The sequence below is a fragment of the Neoarius graeffei genome, chromosome 3 (genome assembly GCF_027579695.1).
Source record: "Neoarius graeffei isolate fNeoGra1 chromosome 3, fNeoGra1.pri, whole genome shotgun sequence".
NCBI lineage: Eukaryota > Metazoa > Chordata > Actinopteri > Siluriformes > Ariidae > Neoarius > Neoarius graeffei.
Genome location: NC_083571.1, coordinates 9,260,372 through 9,279,477, shown reverse-complemented (window position 1 = coordinate 9,279,477; position 19,106 = coordinate 9,260,372). Strand labels below are relative to the sequence as shown.

The window sequence follows — 19,106 nt, the reverse complement described above, 5'->3', positions numbered from 1 at the left end:
CACTTATGTTTGTGTGTTTGTTTGTTTGTTTGTTTGTTTGTTTTCCTTTCAAACTCTTGTATATGTTCTGCTTTGCTTTTTTATTATATGCACCTGAGATTTTTTTAGTCTTATGTGTTTTAAAAAATCCATAATAATTTATTTTTATTTGTTTGTTCGTTTGTTCAAAAGTCAAGTTGATTGTATAGAAGAAATCTGTTCAATAAAAATTAAAAATAAAAATAATAACACTTCCTGTTTATCGCATTGAGAGCGCGCGAATGTGAGGTAATGCCGCCATACGGCCGCTAGGGGGAACTATGAGCATAATAACAGCAAACCATGACCAACTAACCAACGAAGAAGAAAGACGCGCCGCCTCGTGGCGACGAAGCGCAATTACACGTTCAACTGTAATCTGAGATCAGTGACGCAGCTCGTGTGCAGTTGGTTACATAGGGTTTAGTTCACACTCTCTGACCCCAGATCAGTGGAAACCAGACCGTTAGGAGTTTTTCATGTCCATGTGTAAAGTTAGAGAGACTAGTTAGCCTGCTCGGTTATTATTAAATCACAACATAAGCATAAAACAAACAAACAAACAAAAGTACTGATGAGAGCCGAGGTCCAGTCCACTGCTGTGACAGGAGGAGGAGGAGAACCTCCAGCAGCGACGAAGAAGAAAAAGAAGAAGAAGAACAAAAAAGGAAAAGAGACGAAATGTCACATCTGTCTTCAGATGTATGGGTCTCAGGTGGGTCACAGAACATTAATACAGGTTATGATCACAGACATGCAGCTCAGAAGGTTGTTATTCCCAGACGTGCTGAGGACTGATTGATACGGAGATCCATCTCTGAAGCTCTGAAACTCTGAATCAGATCTTTCCTGATGATCAGAATCTGATGGCATTTATAGGGCTGGACACTGGTGCTAGTCCTCATGTGGTAGACTAGCTCATTGCTGGTCTTCTCCTGTACACCAACTTGATCCAGAAATCTCAAAGTTCTCCAACATCATGCCATCGCTTGTAGCTTCCTGAGATTAGACAGAACTTTATTGGTCCCTTTGGGAGGGTTTCCTCAGGGAAATTAAAATTCCAGTAGCATCATTACAGGATAAACAGAGAATAGAAAATAGAGAAAAAACTTGTAGATAAATTAAATATTTACATCTCATCTCATTATCTGTAGCCGCTTTATCCTGTTCTACAGGGTCGCAGGCAAGCTGGAGCCTATCCCAGCTGACTACGGGCGAAAGGCGGGGTACACCCTGGACAAGTCGCCAGGTCATCACAGGGCTGACACATAAACACAGACAACCATTCACACTCACATTCACACCTACGCTCAATTTAGAGTCACCAGTTAACCTAACCTGCATGTCTTTGGACCGTGGGGGAAACTGGAGCACCCGGAGGAAACCCACGCGGACAACATGCAAACTCCGCACAGAAAACCAGTTTTGGCCAGTCAAGTTTTTCAATACTTGGGACAAATTTCTGGAACGACTTACCATCGGAAATAAAAACACAGACTGAGCCTAAAATATTTAACAAAAAAGTAAAACAATTTCTTAAGGCAAACCAAAAATGCAGCCATCAGGACAGGCAATAGATAATATATACACATACACATACACACACCATATACTGTCTGTATACACAAGTGGTGTTGTTTATCTTTTTTGTTTATCTGTGTTGTTTATTTTTTGGTATAAGGTTTTTATGCTACAGCAAGCATGTTTTAAAATAGCATATATTTGTATAATTTTTGTTTAATGTGATATTTTATTATAATAGGTAGCCTGATCAGGGACAGGGGTTGCAAACTAGCCATTTGGCTACAAACCTCCTATGTATTCACATCTACAAGTTTTGTCATGGCTTTGCCACGTCATGTTTGTAATAATGTGCACTGCATTGTCCCTGCCAAATAAACTATAAATGAAATGAAATGAAAGGCCTTCGCCGGCCACGGGGCTCGAACCCGGACCTTCTTGCTGTGAGGCGACAGCGCTAACTACTCCACCACCGTGCCGCCAAGTATTTACATATACAAATATAAAAAAGAATAAGATATGGGAAAAGAAGAAAGAAAGAAAAAGTCCAACAGGAGAGGTATTGCACATTGTCCGGTATTGCTTATTGTCAGGCTAGGCTACTGCTCCTTCCCGTCCTCTGTCCTCCTCTTACCCTTCCTCCCCCCAGAGAGGAGTTGTACAGTCTGATGGCGTGAGGGACAAAGGAGTTTTTAAGTCTGTTCATCCTGCACTTACAGTGGTGCTTGAAAGTTTGTGAACCCTTTAGAATTTTCTATATTTCTGCATAAATATGACCTAAAACATCATCAGATTTTCACACAAGTCCTAAAAGTAGATAAAGAGAACCCAGTTAAACAAATGAGACAAAAATGTTATACTTGGTCATTTATTTATTGAGGAAAATGATCCAATATTACATATCTGTGAGTGGCAAAAGTATGTGAACCTCTAGGATTAGCAGTTAATTTGAAGGTGAAATTAGAGTCAGGTGTTTTCAATCAATGGGATGACAATCAGGTGTGAGTGGGCACCCTGTTTTATTTAAAGAACAGGGATCTATCAAAGTCTGATCTTCACAACACATGGTTGTGGAAGTGTATCCTGGCACGAACAAAGGAGATTTCTGAGGACCTCAGAAAAAGCATTGTTGATGCTCATCAGGCTGGAAAAGGTTACAAAACCATCTCTAAAGAGTTTGGACTCCACCAATCCACAGTCAGACAGATTGTGTACAAATGGAGGAAATGCAAGACCATTGTTACCCTCCCCAGGAGTGGTCGACCAACAAAGATCACTCCAAGAGCAAGGTATCTAATAGTCGCCGAGTTCATAAAGGACCCCAGGGTAACTTCTAAGCAACTGAAGGCCTCTCTCACATTGGCTAATGTTAATGTTCATGAGTCCACCATCAGGAGAACACTGAACAACAATGGTGTGCATGGCAGGGTTGCAAGGAGAAAGCCACTGCTCTCCAAAAAGAACATTGCTGCTCGTCTGCAGTTTGCTAAAGATCACGTGGACAAGCCAGAAGGCTATTGGAAAAATGTTTTGTGGATGGATGAGACGAAAATAGAATATTTGGTTTAAATGAGAAGTGTTATGTTTGGAGAAAGGAAAACACTGCATTCCAGCATAAGAACCTTATCCCATCTGTGAAACATGGTGGTGGTAGTATCACGGTTTGGACTTGTTTTGCTGCATCTGGTCCAGGATGACTTGCCATCGTTGATGGAACAATGAATTCTGAATTATACCAGCGAATTCTCAAGGAAAATGTCAGGACATCTGTCCATGAACTGAATCTCAAAAGAAAGTGGTTCATGCAGCAAGACAACAACCCTAAGCACACAAGTCGTTCTACCAAAGAATGGGTAAAGAAGAATAAAGTTAATGTTTTGGAATGGCCAAGTCAAAGCCCTGATCTTAATCCATTCGAAATGTTGTGGAAGGACCTGAAGCGAGCAGTTCATGTGAGGAAACCCACCAACATCCCAGAGTTGAAGCTGTTCTGTATGGAGGAATGGGCTACAATTCCTCCAAGCCGGTGTGCAGGACTGATCAACAGTTACCGCAAACGTTTAGTTGCAGTTATTGCTGCACAAGGGGGTCACACCAGTTACTGAAAGCAAAGGTTCACATACTTTTGCCACTCACAGATATGCAATATTGGATCATTTTCTTCAATAAATAAATGACCAAGTACAATATTTTTTGTCTCATTTGTTTAACTGGGTTCTCTTTATCTACTTTTAGGACTCGTGTGAAAATCTGATGATGTTTTTGGTCATATTTATGCAGAAATATAGAAAATTCTAAAGGGTTCACAAACTTTCAAGCACCACTGTAGGAAGGAGCATTCTGTCACTGAACAGGCTCCTTTGGTTGCTGATGACGGTGTGCAGAGGGTGACTGGTATCGTCCATGATGTTCAGTAGTTTGTCCATAGTCCTATTCTCTGCCACCATCACCAGAGAGTCCAGCTTCATGCCGACCACAGAGCCGGCCTGCCTGATCAGTTTGTCCAGCCTGGATGTGTCCGCAGCACACCACGGTGTAAAACAGGACACTGGCGACCACGGGCTGATAGAACATCCACAGGAGTTTCCTGCAGATGTTAAAGGACTGCAGCCTCCTCAGGAAGTATAGCCTGCTCTGTCCTTTCCTGAGAGCTGGATGCATCAAAATATAAACACTGATGGATGCCTTGACTGGACCCACCATCCTTGAAGACGTGCGTCAAGAATTTCCAGTTGGTGGAATAAACTTTCCGAAGAACTGAGTTGGTGTCTGACTTCAAACAAAGCCTGAAAAGTCACCGAACACTTCGATATCACTCAAAACGTCTCAATGTCACTGTACAGCTGTAGACTTTATTTATGAGACTCTTTAATGCCAATATTGCTGCTACACTGATCTGCCTTTACGTATCCTTGTGTACTTGTGGAGTGTCTCACTTTCACATCACTCCTAGATCCAGAACTGTACGCAACCTTCTTAAACATTATTTCTTCTTTTTTCTGACTAGAACCCGGATAAACACATGCATAGCTACTTGCACCATGAGGCGCTCGAGACACTTACAGGCGGGTAGGTTTGCCACAGCTGATCAAACTCTTATTTTTGTATTATTTTGATCAATGTTTCAAAAAATAAAATGTAAAAAGTGATGCATTTGCCAGTGAAGTGGTGTAGACTTCTTTCAAAAATGATCTGATTGTTGTTATTCCTTCAGGGAGCTGATGCACAAGTGTTGGGCGTGTGATGTGTCTGTGCTGGGCTTGGAGCAATTCAGAATACACATTAATACCCATGAGCACAAAAACAACCTGAATTCCCTGAAGCAGCGCAGAGAGAAAGGTTTTACATTGGAGTACAATTACGACGAGTTGAAACCTCTCTGGGCTCAGAGAGATCGCAACCGCCACAAGTTAAAGTAAGCCTGAATGCTAGGAACGATTTGAAAGGATTGGTGATATTTTTGCAAAAAATAAAATAAATTATATTCGCAAAAAAAAAAAAAAAAAATTCTTGTTCGTGATTAACTTAAATATATATATATATATATATATATATATATATATATATAAAGTCATTTTCTTAATAACCAACAATAATTATTTACCCAAAGATTGGTGTAAACTTTAATAGCCTATTAACAAAAATATTTCTTTTATTAAAAATAAAATGTTAATTAAAAAATTTATCAATTTGAATCTTAAATTTGTATCGTGATTTATTGTTGCACGATATAATCGTTACATGCCTACTGAATACAGTATATATCAAGGGTCCAAACACTGAGGCCCCGAAGCTCTACTGGACCGAAGAGTGAACATATATACACAGTCAAGCCCGAAATTATTCACACCCCTGGCAAATTTTGACTTAAAGTTACTTTTATTCAACCAGCAAGTTTTTTTTTTTTTGACCGGAAATTACACAGGCTTCTCCCAAAAGATAATAAGACAATGTACAAGAGGCATCATTATGGAAAAAATTATTTCTTAGCTTTTATTTACATTTGAACAAAAAGTGGCATGTCCATAATTATTCATACCCTTTGCAAACTGTCACAGTCTATGGGAACACTGCAAAAAATGATCTCTTGTTGAGAGAAAATATCTTTAATATGGGTGAATTTATCTATTATTTCTTATTAGAAGTTTACTAGAGCTCAAATATAAGATTATTTAGCTTACTTTGAGACGCTTTTACTAATTTCAAGCCTTAAATTTTCTTATTCTATTGGCAGATAATTTTGCTCATTTTAAGCATTCAATTCTAGAAAGAAGCAAAATTGTCTGCCAATAGAATAAGAAAATTTAAGGCTTGAAATTAGTAAAAGCGTCTCAGAGTAAGCTAAATAATCTTATATTTGAGTTCTCGTAAACTTCTAATAAGAAATAATAGATAAATTCACCCATATTAAAGATATTTTCTCTCAACAAGAGATCATTTTTTGCAGTGAAAATCCAAAGTTCTATACCATTCCAAATAGTCCAAGCTGTTCTAAAGCATCCTAATTACCCTGATTAATTGGGAACAGCTGTTTTAATCAACTCAACAGGTGAAAAACAGCAGCTCTCTGCAGTTGGCTTGTGGACAGTCATGGCTAAGACAAAGGAGCTCACTGAGGACCTGCGGCTGCGCATTGTGGCTGCTCACAAGTCAAGAAAGGGCTATAAGGCCATCTCTAAATGTTTTCAAGTTCCAGTGGCTACAGTGCAAAGTATTATTAAAAAATACAAGACGTTCTACACTGTGGAAAATCTCAGAGGACGTGGTCGGAAGCCAAAAGTGACACCTGTGCTGGCCAGGAGGATGGTGAAAGAGGTGAAAAAAAAATCCAAGGATCACCACCAAGGCCATCCTGGTGAATCTGGGCTCTGCTGGTGGCGAGATCTCAAGGCAGACAGTCCAACGGACACTGCACGCTGCTGAGTTCCACGGACGCAGACCAAGGAGGACACTACTTCTCCAGATAAGGCACACAAAAGCCCGCTTGGCCTTTGCAAATGCTCATCTGGACAAAAAGAAGACAAGACTTCTGGTCTTCTGTTTTACGGTCAGATGAAACAAAAATTGAATTGTTTGGCCACAATGATGTGTCCTTTATTTGGCGTAAAAAAGGAGAAGCCTTCAACCCTAAGAACACCATCCTCACTGTCAAACATGGTGGTGGGAACCTAATGCTTTGGGGGTGTTTTTCAGCCAATGGACCAGGGAACCTAATCGCAGTAAACGGCACCATGAAAAAAGAGCAGTACATCAGGATTCTCAACAACAACAACATCAGGCGGTCTGCAGAGAAACTTGGCCTTGGGCACCAGTGGACGTTTCAGCACGACAACGACCCAAAACACACAGCAAAAGTGGTAAAGAAATGGTTAGCGGACAAAAACGTTAACGTTTTGCAGTGGCCCAGCCAGAGTCCTGACTTAAATCCAATTGAGAATCTGTGGAGGGAGCGAAAGATCAGGGTGATGGCAAGGAGACCCTCCAACCTGAAAGAGTTGGAGCTCATCGCTAAAGATGAATGGGCAAAAATACCAGCGGAGACATGCAAAAAGCTGGTCAGCAATTATAGGAAGCGTTTGATTGCTGTAATAGCCAATAAAGGCTTTTCTGTTGATTTATTGAGAAGGGTATGAATCATTTTGGACATGCCACTTTTTGTTCAAATGTAAATAAAAGCTGAGAAATATTTTTTTCCACAGTGATGCCTCTTGTACATCGTCTTATTATCTTCTGGGAGACGCCTGTGTCATTTCCAATCAAGAAAAAACTTGCTGGTTGAATAAAAGTAACTTTAAGTCAAAATTTGCCAGGGGTATGAATAATTTCGGGCTTGACTAATGAAACTGTAGGTATACAATCCAAAGCTCTGAATTGACTTTAACTTTAAGGCTGTGTGTCCTGTCTGTCCTTACTGTTAGACTGAAGAAGAAAAAAGAAAAGCTGAAAAAGTTGCTAGAGAGAAAGGCAGCGAAAGTCCAAAAAGCATCGAATCAGAAATCACAGACGAAAGATGGAGCACACTGGGGAAAACTGGGTAAAGGTTTCGTCCCACCTGGCTCACACGCCGCGAAATCGAAACAGAGTGACAATAAAAGTGTCGCATGTCCAATTAATAATGAAAACAAACCGGGAAAGATGGACGCAGATCCTGTTCTCGAGTCTAGAAATGACGACAGAGCCCAGAGTGTTGGCTTGAACAGTGTTTGTTCGCAGACAAAATGTTCCAAGTCCGTCACATGGTCCATGAAGGAAGATGTGAACTTCACAAGCGACGCTGTACAGGAAAATTTTTCTGTCTGGAAGGAAAATGAATCGCAGCAGAGCCAGGACACATCCAGAAAGCAGGATGAAGTCGTGCTTTCTCAGAAGAGATCATGCGATTCACATGTCTCTGATTCTCCACCTGCGAAGAAGCAATATTTGAGAGATGTTCCATCCATGAAGCCCAGATTCACTCCATCTGGTTGTGGTGAAAAAGTGGACAGTGAGCATGCGAGTCAGTCAGCTGCACTGCTCCGTGCTCCAGGGCTGGTCCAGAGCCACACGGATCCCTTGTCTGTAATGCTGAAGAACATCCGTAAGTCTGTGGCGGAGGAGCATCTGACTGTCGGTTCTTCAAAAGATCCTGATCCTGGCGAAGGATCAAAGCAACACAAAGACAGCAAAGAAACAACACTTTCAGACGTTCCGAATTTCTCTGAAAAGTCATCCATAAAAAGTCAAAAACCTGAAGTCTGCCAGATCACGAGAAAATCATCTCTACATCAACAGGAAACCAGCCTTCCATCATCCAGTGCTGACCCAGACCAGAAACCAGAACCCACCCAGACCAGAAACGTCCTCCCGACCCTGTTGAGCCGATCAGTCAGCAAAACGGAAGCCAACAAACCCAACCTGAAGGTGGCCCGAGGAATCCACGCACCCCAGAAACCGAGCCAGGCGGCCGAGTCGCGGGTGCTGAAGCCGGCGCTGCAGAAGCTCATCAGCTCGAAGAGCTCGCAGTGGCGCCTCAACTGGAAGGAGATGTATGAGGAAGCGACACACAGGAAGCTGCAGAGGGAGAAGGGCATGCCCAGGTGAGTGCAGAGCAGGTGACGCTCATTCATTTCGCCGTGATCACGGTTTTTCAATTTTTGTGTTTGTTTTGAAGTTAATTATTCAGAATGGAGTGCAGTGTTCATTAGCTAATTATCTCATGCAGTAAATCACAATCTCCTCATACACACTCGGTGCAAAAATTTGTATCCCCCCCCCCCCCCCCCCCCCAAAAATCATACCTGCAAACTTGTTGCTTTTTGGCGACAGTCACCTTTTTCATTGTCAATTGGGTCATTCACGTGAATCGTGTAGAACCGGAGAGTTTTTTTTGGGGGGGGGCGGCATCTGGGCCGATCGTAATCTCAACTGAGCTCGCGCCTGTCAAGAGAGGGGGGGTGGGCTTGCTGCCATGTTATAGGCCATTATTGGACAATTCTTATAATTGACATTTATAAAGGACCCCTGAACCTAATGTGGAAACTCTGATGGTAATTGAAGGCAAGTCAGCCTTTTTGGAGCTAAAACAACAGATATTTGTTTGCTAAAGCACGTTTCACAATTGGATCACGATCAGAAGCGACCAAACATTCGTGCGACCGATACATTTTCATATTGATCGTTAACTTGCCGAAATAATCGCATATGAAAAAGTAGTCGTGCAAAACCTGCACGTCTAAAGCGAACGTTGTGCAATGCAAAAGCATGAAATCTTGCGATATCTCTTGCGACTGTTGTACAATGAAAGCAGGTGTTGTGCGATAGGGTGGTGCAAATCATCTGGTAATTGGACGATTGAACGCGCGGCGCTCGTGCAATTAACGAATCCATGGTACGAGTGCACGTACGAGTCAGGTTAGAGTCAACGACGGATAAGTAATGCCAGCACGCCCAAACATCTTCGCTGGAGTTCTTGGAGTTGTACTCGGACATTCAGCAATCCCAATAGACGGCGAGGAGGTATTGGTGCAGCAGCATCCATGGTCAGTGGTGGTCTGAAGCAGCTGACTATACAGAGTTTATATACTAGTGACAAAGCGTGGCAAATTGAAGCTGATAAATCGCGCACTGATAGTAAAACATTGCAAGATTACATAAAATGTTGCGCAACAGTCTCATTGTTGCAAAACAGACGCACAGGGAGCTGCGATTCATCCTATGATCTTTAAAACTCGTGCATCAGTATTCATTCATTTTCATTATTCATGCAAAACATACTGAAAAATAGTGTTTTTCAGTTTCCCTCCATGGTGTTTGCGTGCGTAAGAGTGTTTGTGAAGCCCTTGTCCAGGCTAGAGAAGGAAAAAATAAATGTTTTTCAGTATAATATAATTTGTGTTTTGGTTCTTTTATTGTTTTCTTATTTCTTAATACTTACTTGAGTTCAGTGTCGGCGTCGGCGTCACCATTATCCGCACCCCCCCCCCCCCCCGGACACTGTCACCTTTTTTTCTCTGACGAGTTTGCAGGTATGCAAAATACCTGTGGGCGTAAACGTGTGTTTGAGTGTGGACGCACACAGCGTCCCGGGGATGGATTCACTGCAACCATGAGCAGGATTTAAATGCTTACTGAAGACGAGTTAATAAATAGAAGAATAAATAAAACTACTAATAATATATATTTGCTGTTAATTTTCTACCAAGTGCTGCTTTTTTATTTAATATAGTTTATTCTGCAAACATTTTTGAGACAACGGAGACCATGTTATTTTGTATTATTATTATTATTATTATTATTAATAACAACACTCACCGGCCACTTTAATAGGAACGTGTTCTTGATTCCAAGTTCCCTGTTCTTGGCTGCAGGAGTGGAACCCAATGTGTTCTTCTGTTTTTGCTTTTCTGCTCACCACGGTTGTAAAGTACGGAAGCCGAGAGAGGCCCTTCATATAATCTTTTTTCATTCACCTTGTTATCCCGAGATAACGACATAATTAATTCAGGATCTCGAGAAAACAAAACAATTATTCCGTGATCTCGAGAAAACAAAACAATTATTTCATGATCTCAGCTGGATCGCTGTATCTCCGTCGGTAGAGACGAAGCCGGGCCAGTCTTCTGCGGAGGCGCCGCGGACTAATTTTGAAATGATCCCTTATTAAAAGACTTAATGCAATCTCTCCCTGTGTCAACCCCTGATCAAAATATTGCCTTATTAGGTGATCGATTATTCCAGACATTCTAATGACCAAAGTTGCGTCTATACAGAATGAGAAATAGCCCCGAAGTCAGCATATCACAAGTCTCTTGGCGCACCTGAATGAACCATTTCTCAGCTGTTTACTCGAGATCATGAAATAATTGCTTTGTTTTCTCGAGATCACGGAATAATTGTTTTGTTTTCTCGAGATCTCGAAATAACGGTTTTGTTTTCTCGAGATCTCGAATTACACTACGTTCACACTGCAAGGCTTAATGCTCAATTCCGATTTTTTTGTGAAATCCGATTTTTTTGTGAGGTCGTTCACATTAACAAATATATGCGACTTGTATGTGATCCTCAGTATGAACGAAAAGCGACCTAAAAGTGTTCCGCATGCGCATTGCAGGATACGACGACGTCACACGCAGTGAGCATGGCCAGTGTTTACGGAAGTAAAACCGCCCGGTTGCGGTATGACCCATCCAATCTAGCTTGAATAGCTGCATCCCCCCCAAATGGAAATCAGCTCCCTAACCTCTGCGTCCTTCCATTGAGAAGATTCAGAACCTTCACAGCCCAAAGCGTCCCTCGCATTGATGTCATGCGCAGGGGCGCAGATACGTTTTTTGAACTGGGGGGACAAAGCTGCCAGCAAACCAACCCCAACCCCGATATGCCTGTCAAACTTGTGGGTTACCATAGCAACCAAGCTCGAGCTCGCAACCTGTGCAGTCTGCGCAGCTCAACCAACCGAATATCAGTCTTTGTTTTGTTTTATGTGAGTTGTTGCAACTATGTATACACTGCTGTGCACCTCAATAAACCGAATGGTAATTAGTCTTTTGATTTTTCCGTGAGGTTTGCCTTATGCAAAGAAAGACAGCATAGACGTTTTTTCCTTCCTATAAGTGGGGGGGACCGAACGAGGTGAATTTAAATCTGGGTGGGACGAATCCCACCCGTCCCCCCCCCATCTGCGCCCGTGATTATGCGCCATGTTGTAACTTTTTTTGAGAGACCCACCGCCTACTTCAGCGCAGAATAGTGACGTTTGTGGCTTGTTGATGACGTGTAAGTCGGATGAATGCGACCTGGCGGTTCAGACTGAAGTCGCATATGAGAAGAGCGGATAGGAATCGGAATTAGGACCACATATCCAAACGGCCTGGGTCAGATTTGAAAAAATCGGATCTGTGTCGTTCATATTGTCAATAAAAGATCGGATACAGGTCACATATGGGCGAAAAGATCGGATTTGAGTCACTTCAGCCTGCAGTGTGAACGTAGCCTTAGTTGTGTTGTTTTCTCGAGATCCTGAATTAATTATGTCGTTATCTCGGGATAACAAGATGAATAAAAAAAAGGATTATATGAAGGGCCTCTCTCGGCTTCCGTAGTAAAGAGTGATTCTATGAGTTACTATATCCTTCCTGGCCATTTCCCTTTGACCTCTCTTATCAACAAGATGTTTGTTTCCACCCACAGAACTGTCCCTCACCCAACTCAAGGTTTTTTTTGTTTTTTGCACCATTCTGTCTGTGTAAACTCTGGAGACTGTTGTGTGTGAAAACCGCAGGAGATCAGCGGTTTCTGAAATACTCAAACCAAACCAACACCCATACCCCAGTGAAAGAAAGTCACACTTCACTGTGAGATCACAATTTTTCCCGTTCTGATGTTTGAACATTAAGGGACTGGCTGATTAGAGCACTACATAAAGCAGCAGGTGGATGGGTGTTCCTAATAAAGTGGCCAGTGAGCATATATTTGCTGTTATAGAATTATTTGTACCTAAATTATGTCCTTGGTGTCCTTTTGAAGGTTCGGGATTGAGCTCGTGACTCCGCTACCTCCTGATTCACAAGGACTCACGGCTGAAGAAGTTACGCACTTGGAGTTAGACGAAGGCTTCCAGTGGGCGTCCATCGAGTGTGACCCTGGAATTCTACCTTGCTCAGTCGATCCCTCGAGCAAAGACGTATGTAGATCCCAACCAGCCGAGACCCATCCTACTGAGAGACAAGACCAAGGAAAGACTGTGGAAACCACTAATCGCACTTCATGGCCAGAGAAACAGAAGCAAAGAGATGTCAGAGAAAATCGCAGCACCTCAGAGATGAGCAGGTCTTCTGAGTTTGGTATAGATCGTCTGGAAAACTGTGGTATTAATGATGATAATGTGTCAGAAACCAGAGCTTTAGGAAGACGACAGAACTTGCCACCACCAGACAGAAGTACAGAGACGAGGCTGGAAAAAACTGACCACAGCCGAATCGAGTACATCCCTGTTGGACAAATAAAACAGGAAAAGCAGGTACATATGTACACACACACCACTGTATTATATAAATAATAAGGAAATAATGAGTTAAAATACAGTGGGTTTCAAAAGTATCCCCCCCCTTTGGTGTTTTTCTTGTTTGGTTGCATTTAGGTGTGTGATGATAAATCGCGATACAAATTTATGATTTGAATCAGTGAAATAAAAAATGAATCATAATGATTATCAGGCTTGGTAATCTTAGGTTTTTTTTTTTCAAAGCTGTAATTGCATTGTTTAGACAGCAGAGTATGGAATCACATACAATAGCAGGAATGCACATGACTTCACTGTAGGTAGAAGTAACACAGCTCAAATGCTGTGAAAATGGCTCTAAAATGGTAAAGAGCTGTCATGTGATTGTACAAATAAATTTAACAAGAAATCAGAGCTGTATTTTTACAGATGGCTGAAAGATAAAGAAGGGCGAAGAGCAAATAGAGGTAGAACAAATGTATGTTAAGTTTATTAAGAAAAGGTCTATTTCTGATTAACTTTTTCATTTTTAATAAAAGGAATATTTCAGTTCATAGGCTATTATATTTTCCTCCGACCTTTACAAATGTGGTAAATAATTATTGTCGGTTATTAAGAAAGAAAGAAACAAAAGGTTTTTTTTTAATTAACAAAAGGAATACTTAAGTTGATTAAGAATTAGGAAAATAAATGTTGCATTTTTTTAGTAATAAAATTTTCTAAATTTAAAATTTTTTTTTTCAAAAATAGTGTGGGAAAATTGAAGCATGAACCCAGCATCGTGAATCGAATCAAATTGTGAATTGAGTGAATCTTTGCGTTACAACCTGGAAATAAAATGGATTTTTTTGGGTTTGTACCATTTGATATTTATACACCATGCCTACCAAAATATTTTTATAGTGACACAAACAATAATTGGATAATTATTCAATTAGGTTATTAATAATTAGAAATAATAAGACAAAAAAAACAGAAATATTGAGTGTGCATAAGTATATGCTGCAATTACAGCTGCAAGTCTCTTGGGGCATGTCACCTCTATTAGCTTAGCACATCTAGCCACTGGGATTTTTGCCCGTTCCTCAAGGCAAAACTGCTCCAACTCCTTCAAGTTAGATGGGTTGCGTTGGTGTACAGCAATCTTCAAGTTATGCCACAGATTCTCAGTTGGATTGAGGTCTGGGCTTTGATTAGGCCATTCCAAGACATTTAAATGTTTCCCTTTAAACCACCCCAGTGTAGCTTTAGCAGTATGTTTAGGGTCATTGACCTGCTGGAACGTGAACCTTCATCCCAGTCTCAAACCTCTGGCTGACTCAAACAGGTTTTCCTCTAGAATTGCCCTGTATTTATCCCCACAGCTTGATGCTGCCACCACCATGCACTACTGTGGGGAAAGGTGTTCTTGAAGGGGTGATGGGGGGGAATGTTGGGTTTGCAGCGCACATAGCATTTCTCATGATGGCTAAAAGTTCAATTTTAGTCTCATCTGACCACAGAACCTTCTTCCATATGTTTGGGGAGTCTACCAAATGTGTTTTCTTTAAGCAATGACTTTTTATTCTGGCCACTCTTCCATGGTCTGATAGACAGATACTCCCATCTCTGCAGCTACTTCAGTGTTATGTTTGGTGTTTTTGTTGAATCTTTGATTAATACCCTCCTTGCCCGGTATGTGAGTTTTGGTGGGCGGCCTCCTCTTGTCATGTTTGTTGCCATATTCTTTCAATTTTGCTATAATGAATTTAATGGTGCTCCATGGGATGCTCAAAGTTTGGGGGATATTTTTTATAACCCAACCCTGATCTATACTTCTCCACAACCTTGTCTCTGATCTGTCTGGAATGCTCCTTGGTCTTCGTGTTGCAGACTTGGTGGCCTGACGGGGCAGGTGCATTTATACTGACATCATGTGACACTTTGGTTGCATACAGGTGAACCTTAATCAACTAATTGTGTGACTTCTGAAGTTAATTGGTTGGACCAGCTCTGATTTAGGGGTTTCATAGTAAAGGGGGTGAACACAAGTGTACTCAATTTTTTGGTTTTTAGTTTGTTTGGGGGTTTTTTTTCACTTCAACAAGTTGGACTATTTTGTTGGGTCCATAACATAAAATCCATTTTAATTCTAATGCAACAAAACAGGAAAAACACCAAGGGGTGTGAATACTTTTGCAACCCACTGTATAATCTCAACGTCTTGACAATTTTATTTTTTTTTGCTTCCACAGGATTCTCCCAACACTGATGCGGTGAACAAAAATCCTCCAAAACGTAAGTGAAAGCTCATCGTATGAGAATATACAGTGCCTTGCATAAGTATTCATCCAATAGCAAAGAGTTGCTAGCCTTACCCAAAAAACCAAGAGGCTCAGGGTGACTCTGAAGGAGCCTGAGAGATTCGCAGCTTGGATAAGACAGTCCACCAAGCTGGCTTTCATGAGAGAGTGGAGAATCGCAGGAAATCCTGAGAAAACCATCCTAACAGTGAAGCACGGTGGCGATAGCATCATGTTGAATGTTACCCCTGGCCAACTGGTTGCTTCTCAGGCTGCATTCTCTAATGAATTCAAGGTTCTTCCAGGAACAGGTGACCTGTATTGAGGTCACATGACATTTGAATTGCACACAGGTTGACAATGTTTAACTAATAATGTGAGCAAATACTTTATTCAGTCACAACTTTTTATTTTTTAATTTGAAAATGTAACACAAACTCTTCAATAGTGTGGGCTGTTTTGTGAATACTTGTGCATGGCACTGGTGTGACATTTAACTGTCTATAGGATCAAGTTCTACGGGATATGGTGTGTGTGTGTTTAGGCCAGGTGAATGAACTGTTGGTCATGTCTCTGAGAGAGGACGAGTTGTGCAAGTCTCTGGAGGATGTGGACAGTCAACTGCTCAGGGCTCAAACGGTCCTCCAAACTGCCTTCATGGAAGTTCAGCGCCTTCAAATGATCAAACAGCAGGTCTGCTACAGGCATATATTTCTGCACGATAACCTTTAACCCTGCCTTCACACTAGCAAGCAACAAACCAGCTTTTAACCAATACTTTGAGATAAAAAATCTTTGTAGCCACAATATCTACACCCAGCTCTTAGGCTTTCTACATTTCTCAGAGTTGGGGCATTCTCAGAAAATGTAACAAGTAACAGAAAAGACATTAGTTTACACTAATTTTAGTTACAATCCCTGTAAATATATTTAATAGACACAAAAGCATCCATCCATCCATTATCTGTAACCACTTATCCTGTACAGGGTCACGGGCAAGCTGGAGTCTATCCCAGCTGACTATGGTCGAGAGGCGGGGTACACCCTGGACAAGTCACCAGGTCATCACAGAGCTGAGACACAACCATTCACATTCACACCTACGGTCAATTTAGAGTCACCAGTTAACCTAACCTGCATGTCTTTGGACTGTGGGGGAAACCGGAGCACCCGGAGGAAACCCACACAGACACGGGGAGAACATGCAAACTCCACACAGAAAGGCCCTCGTCGGCCACTGGGCTCGAACTCAGAACCTTCTTGCTGTGAGGCGACGGCGCTAACCACTACACCACCGTGCCATCGACAAAAAAGCATATTTCATGAATTCACAAAGCAATAGATATCATTATTATGAAAAAATAATGCCCAGTTGTTGTCTTTACCATTACCCATATTGTCTTTACCGTTACCCTGTAGAGTAACGGTAAAGACATGTCATGGCATTTTTGGGTCACTGAGTGCAGAAAAAAAGATAAACAAATTATGCATTTATTATCCCATCTTAACTTGCTACTTCGCGAACTAAACTTTTTCAACATGCAGCATCATTATCTTTATTATTTCGGGGTAATGGCAAAGCCAGTTAATTTCTCTGACATCTCGAAATTTCATATTTACCTGATCAGTATCCTGGAGAGAGAGAGAGAGATAATATGATATAGGGGCGGCACGGTGGTGTAGTGGTTAGCGCTGTCGCTTCACAGCAAGAAGGTCCGGGTTCGAGCCCTGTGGCCGGCGAGGGCCTTTCTGTGTGGAGTTTGCATGTTCTCCCCGTGTCCGTGTGGGTTTCCTCCGGGTGCTCCGGTTTCCCCCACAGTCCAAAGACATGCAGGTTAGGTTAACTGGTGACTCTAAATTGACCATAGGTGTGAATGTGAGTGTGAATGGTTGTCTGTGTCTATGTGTCAGCCCTGTGATGACCTGGCGACTTGTCCAGGGTGTACCCCGCCTTTCGCCCGTAGTCAGCTGGGATAGGCTCCAGCTTGCCTGCGACCCTGTAGAACAGGATAAAGCGGCTAGAGATAATGAGATGAGATGAAAATGTTTGCAAAGGCAGACAAGTTGTCTCAATTTTTTTTTTAACTGCTCTGTTAAATTCTTTCTTAAAATAAATGTATAATAGAGTACCAGGATTAATGGTTTTAGAGGAAAAAAAAACATTCATGTTTAAAACTGAATTTGTCACATTTTCTGAGAATGGCCCAGTTACGTATTGTTTAAAATGCCAGAAATACCTGGAAAAGTAGAAACTGAGGTTGGCTTCTGGTTTTGCACCAAATGAATTTTCCGGAGCTAATCATTTGGATTCATAGTCTTGTATCTAATTTGCAAAACTGACGCAGATTTGTCCCTTTTCATTTGCTTGTGCAAACGCAGAACAATATATTCCCTCTAACCAGCTACTAATGTTCTGTCAGAGTGTTTATGGAAATGCTTTTAAATGTCTTTAATTTAAAAAAAAAATACAATTTTTTTTTTAAATTATTAAAAAAAATTTTTTTTCAGGTAACTGATGAGATGTCGTCCCTTAGAAGTAAGCGTATAGACATCCTGCAGAAAATAAAAAGTAAGAGCTCTTCATTTGTGAAATTATTGAAAAGGGGGGAAGTACCAATTTTTAATACATGACCTTCAAAAGTGATCCGCTTTTAATAACGTTTTGTTTCTTGTCTTATATGAAATGATGTAACGAAGCAAATTTTAAAGCTCTTCTCAGTTGTCAAAGTACTCCTCACACTTTCTCCAGATTCCAGACCTCACCGGACATCCGATGCAGATTCTCCCAGATCTGCTGTTCAGACTCGCCGGAGAGCCGCAGGTGCCTTGAGGCAGCATCAGGACACGGCGCTGGATCTCTCTTCTGTTGTGTAGGAGGTTCCTGACGATCAGAGACGCACTGATTTAAGCTGAGCTTTACTTCCAGTCTCTGAGTGAAGAAAGATGCACATCGAGCTCTCCGAAAGCACTGTGACGCACCTTCATCAGCTTGGAGCTGAGGCCCGGCTGAATACCAGGCTGTAACTGTGTGTGTGTGTGTGTGTGGTGTGTGTTGAAGCGACTGCAAATTTACACTGTGGTATTGCAAAGAAAAAAATGAGCAGTGTGACCGAGAGGATGAGCTCAAGCCTCTTAGACGTTCTCCGTGTTTGTAGAGGGCGTTTCTGAAGATCTGAGGAGCCTTAGTGGCTGATTAGGTCTGTGTGCCTTAAAAGGTGTTTTTTTTCTTTCTCCTTGATTAGATTTGTCTGTATATTTTTCTAGCTATGCACTGAAGTGTTCTTTCTGTGTAGATGTTATATGGGTGGGGTTTATTCTCCATACAGCATTGACATTGTGTGTGTGGTGCTGTTCAAGGAAAATGATCAAAGTTGGAGTAGTGTGATGAAGTGGAGTTACTTCAACATCACACCGCAAAGTAGCTATTATTATTGTTTTCCAAGGACAATGTGGAACAAAACTTCTTATTTCTCTTCTACAACATCAATTTACCAACAATTACAATTTTATAATGGAACAATGTTTTTTTTTTTTTTATCCACATATTTAATGTTCATGAAACAGCTTGGTTCCTGTTTTGACTTGTGTCCATTACCAACATGTCTTTTTTTTTCTGTCCTCTGTTGAAATAAATCAGACCAAAAAACTCCCCAAAACTCTGCAGCTTGTCATGTTACCAAGAAACCGCAGAACTCCTTCCATAAATGATAAACGTCTCCTCACAGAAAACATCACACTGCTGATTATGCATTTTTGTTAAATATTGTATCAACACACTCTATCCATCATATGGACGTGAGTGTTTT

The 19,106-nt window shown here is 41.3% G+C and overlaps 1 protein-coding gene across 1 annotated transcript; it reads left to right on the top strand.

The window, feature by feature from the left end:
* The first annotated feature begins 445 nt into the window (after positions 1 to 445).
* On the top strand, positions 446 to 18,943 carry znf106b (zinc finger protein 106b). Its single transcript, XM_060915793.1, has 9 exons — positions 446 to 733; positions 4,547 to 4,608; positions 4,754 to 4,954; positions 7,458 to 8,615; positions 12,544 to 13,036; positions 15,253 to 15,295; positions 15,845 to 15,993; positions 17,809 to 17,869; positions 18,050 to 18,943. The coding sequence occupies exons 1-9, from the start codon at positions 593 to 595 to the stop codon at positions 18,172 to 18,174; spliced, it is 2,433 nt and encodes an 810-aa protein (XP_060771776.1). The 5' UTR covers positions 446 to 592; the 3' UTR covers positions 18,175 to 18,943.
* The last annotated feature ends 163 nt before the right edge of the window (positions 18,944 to 19,106 follow it).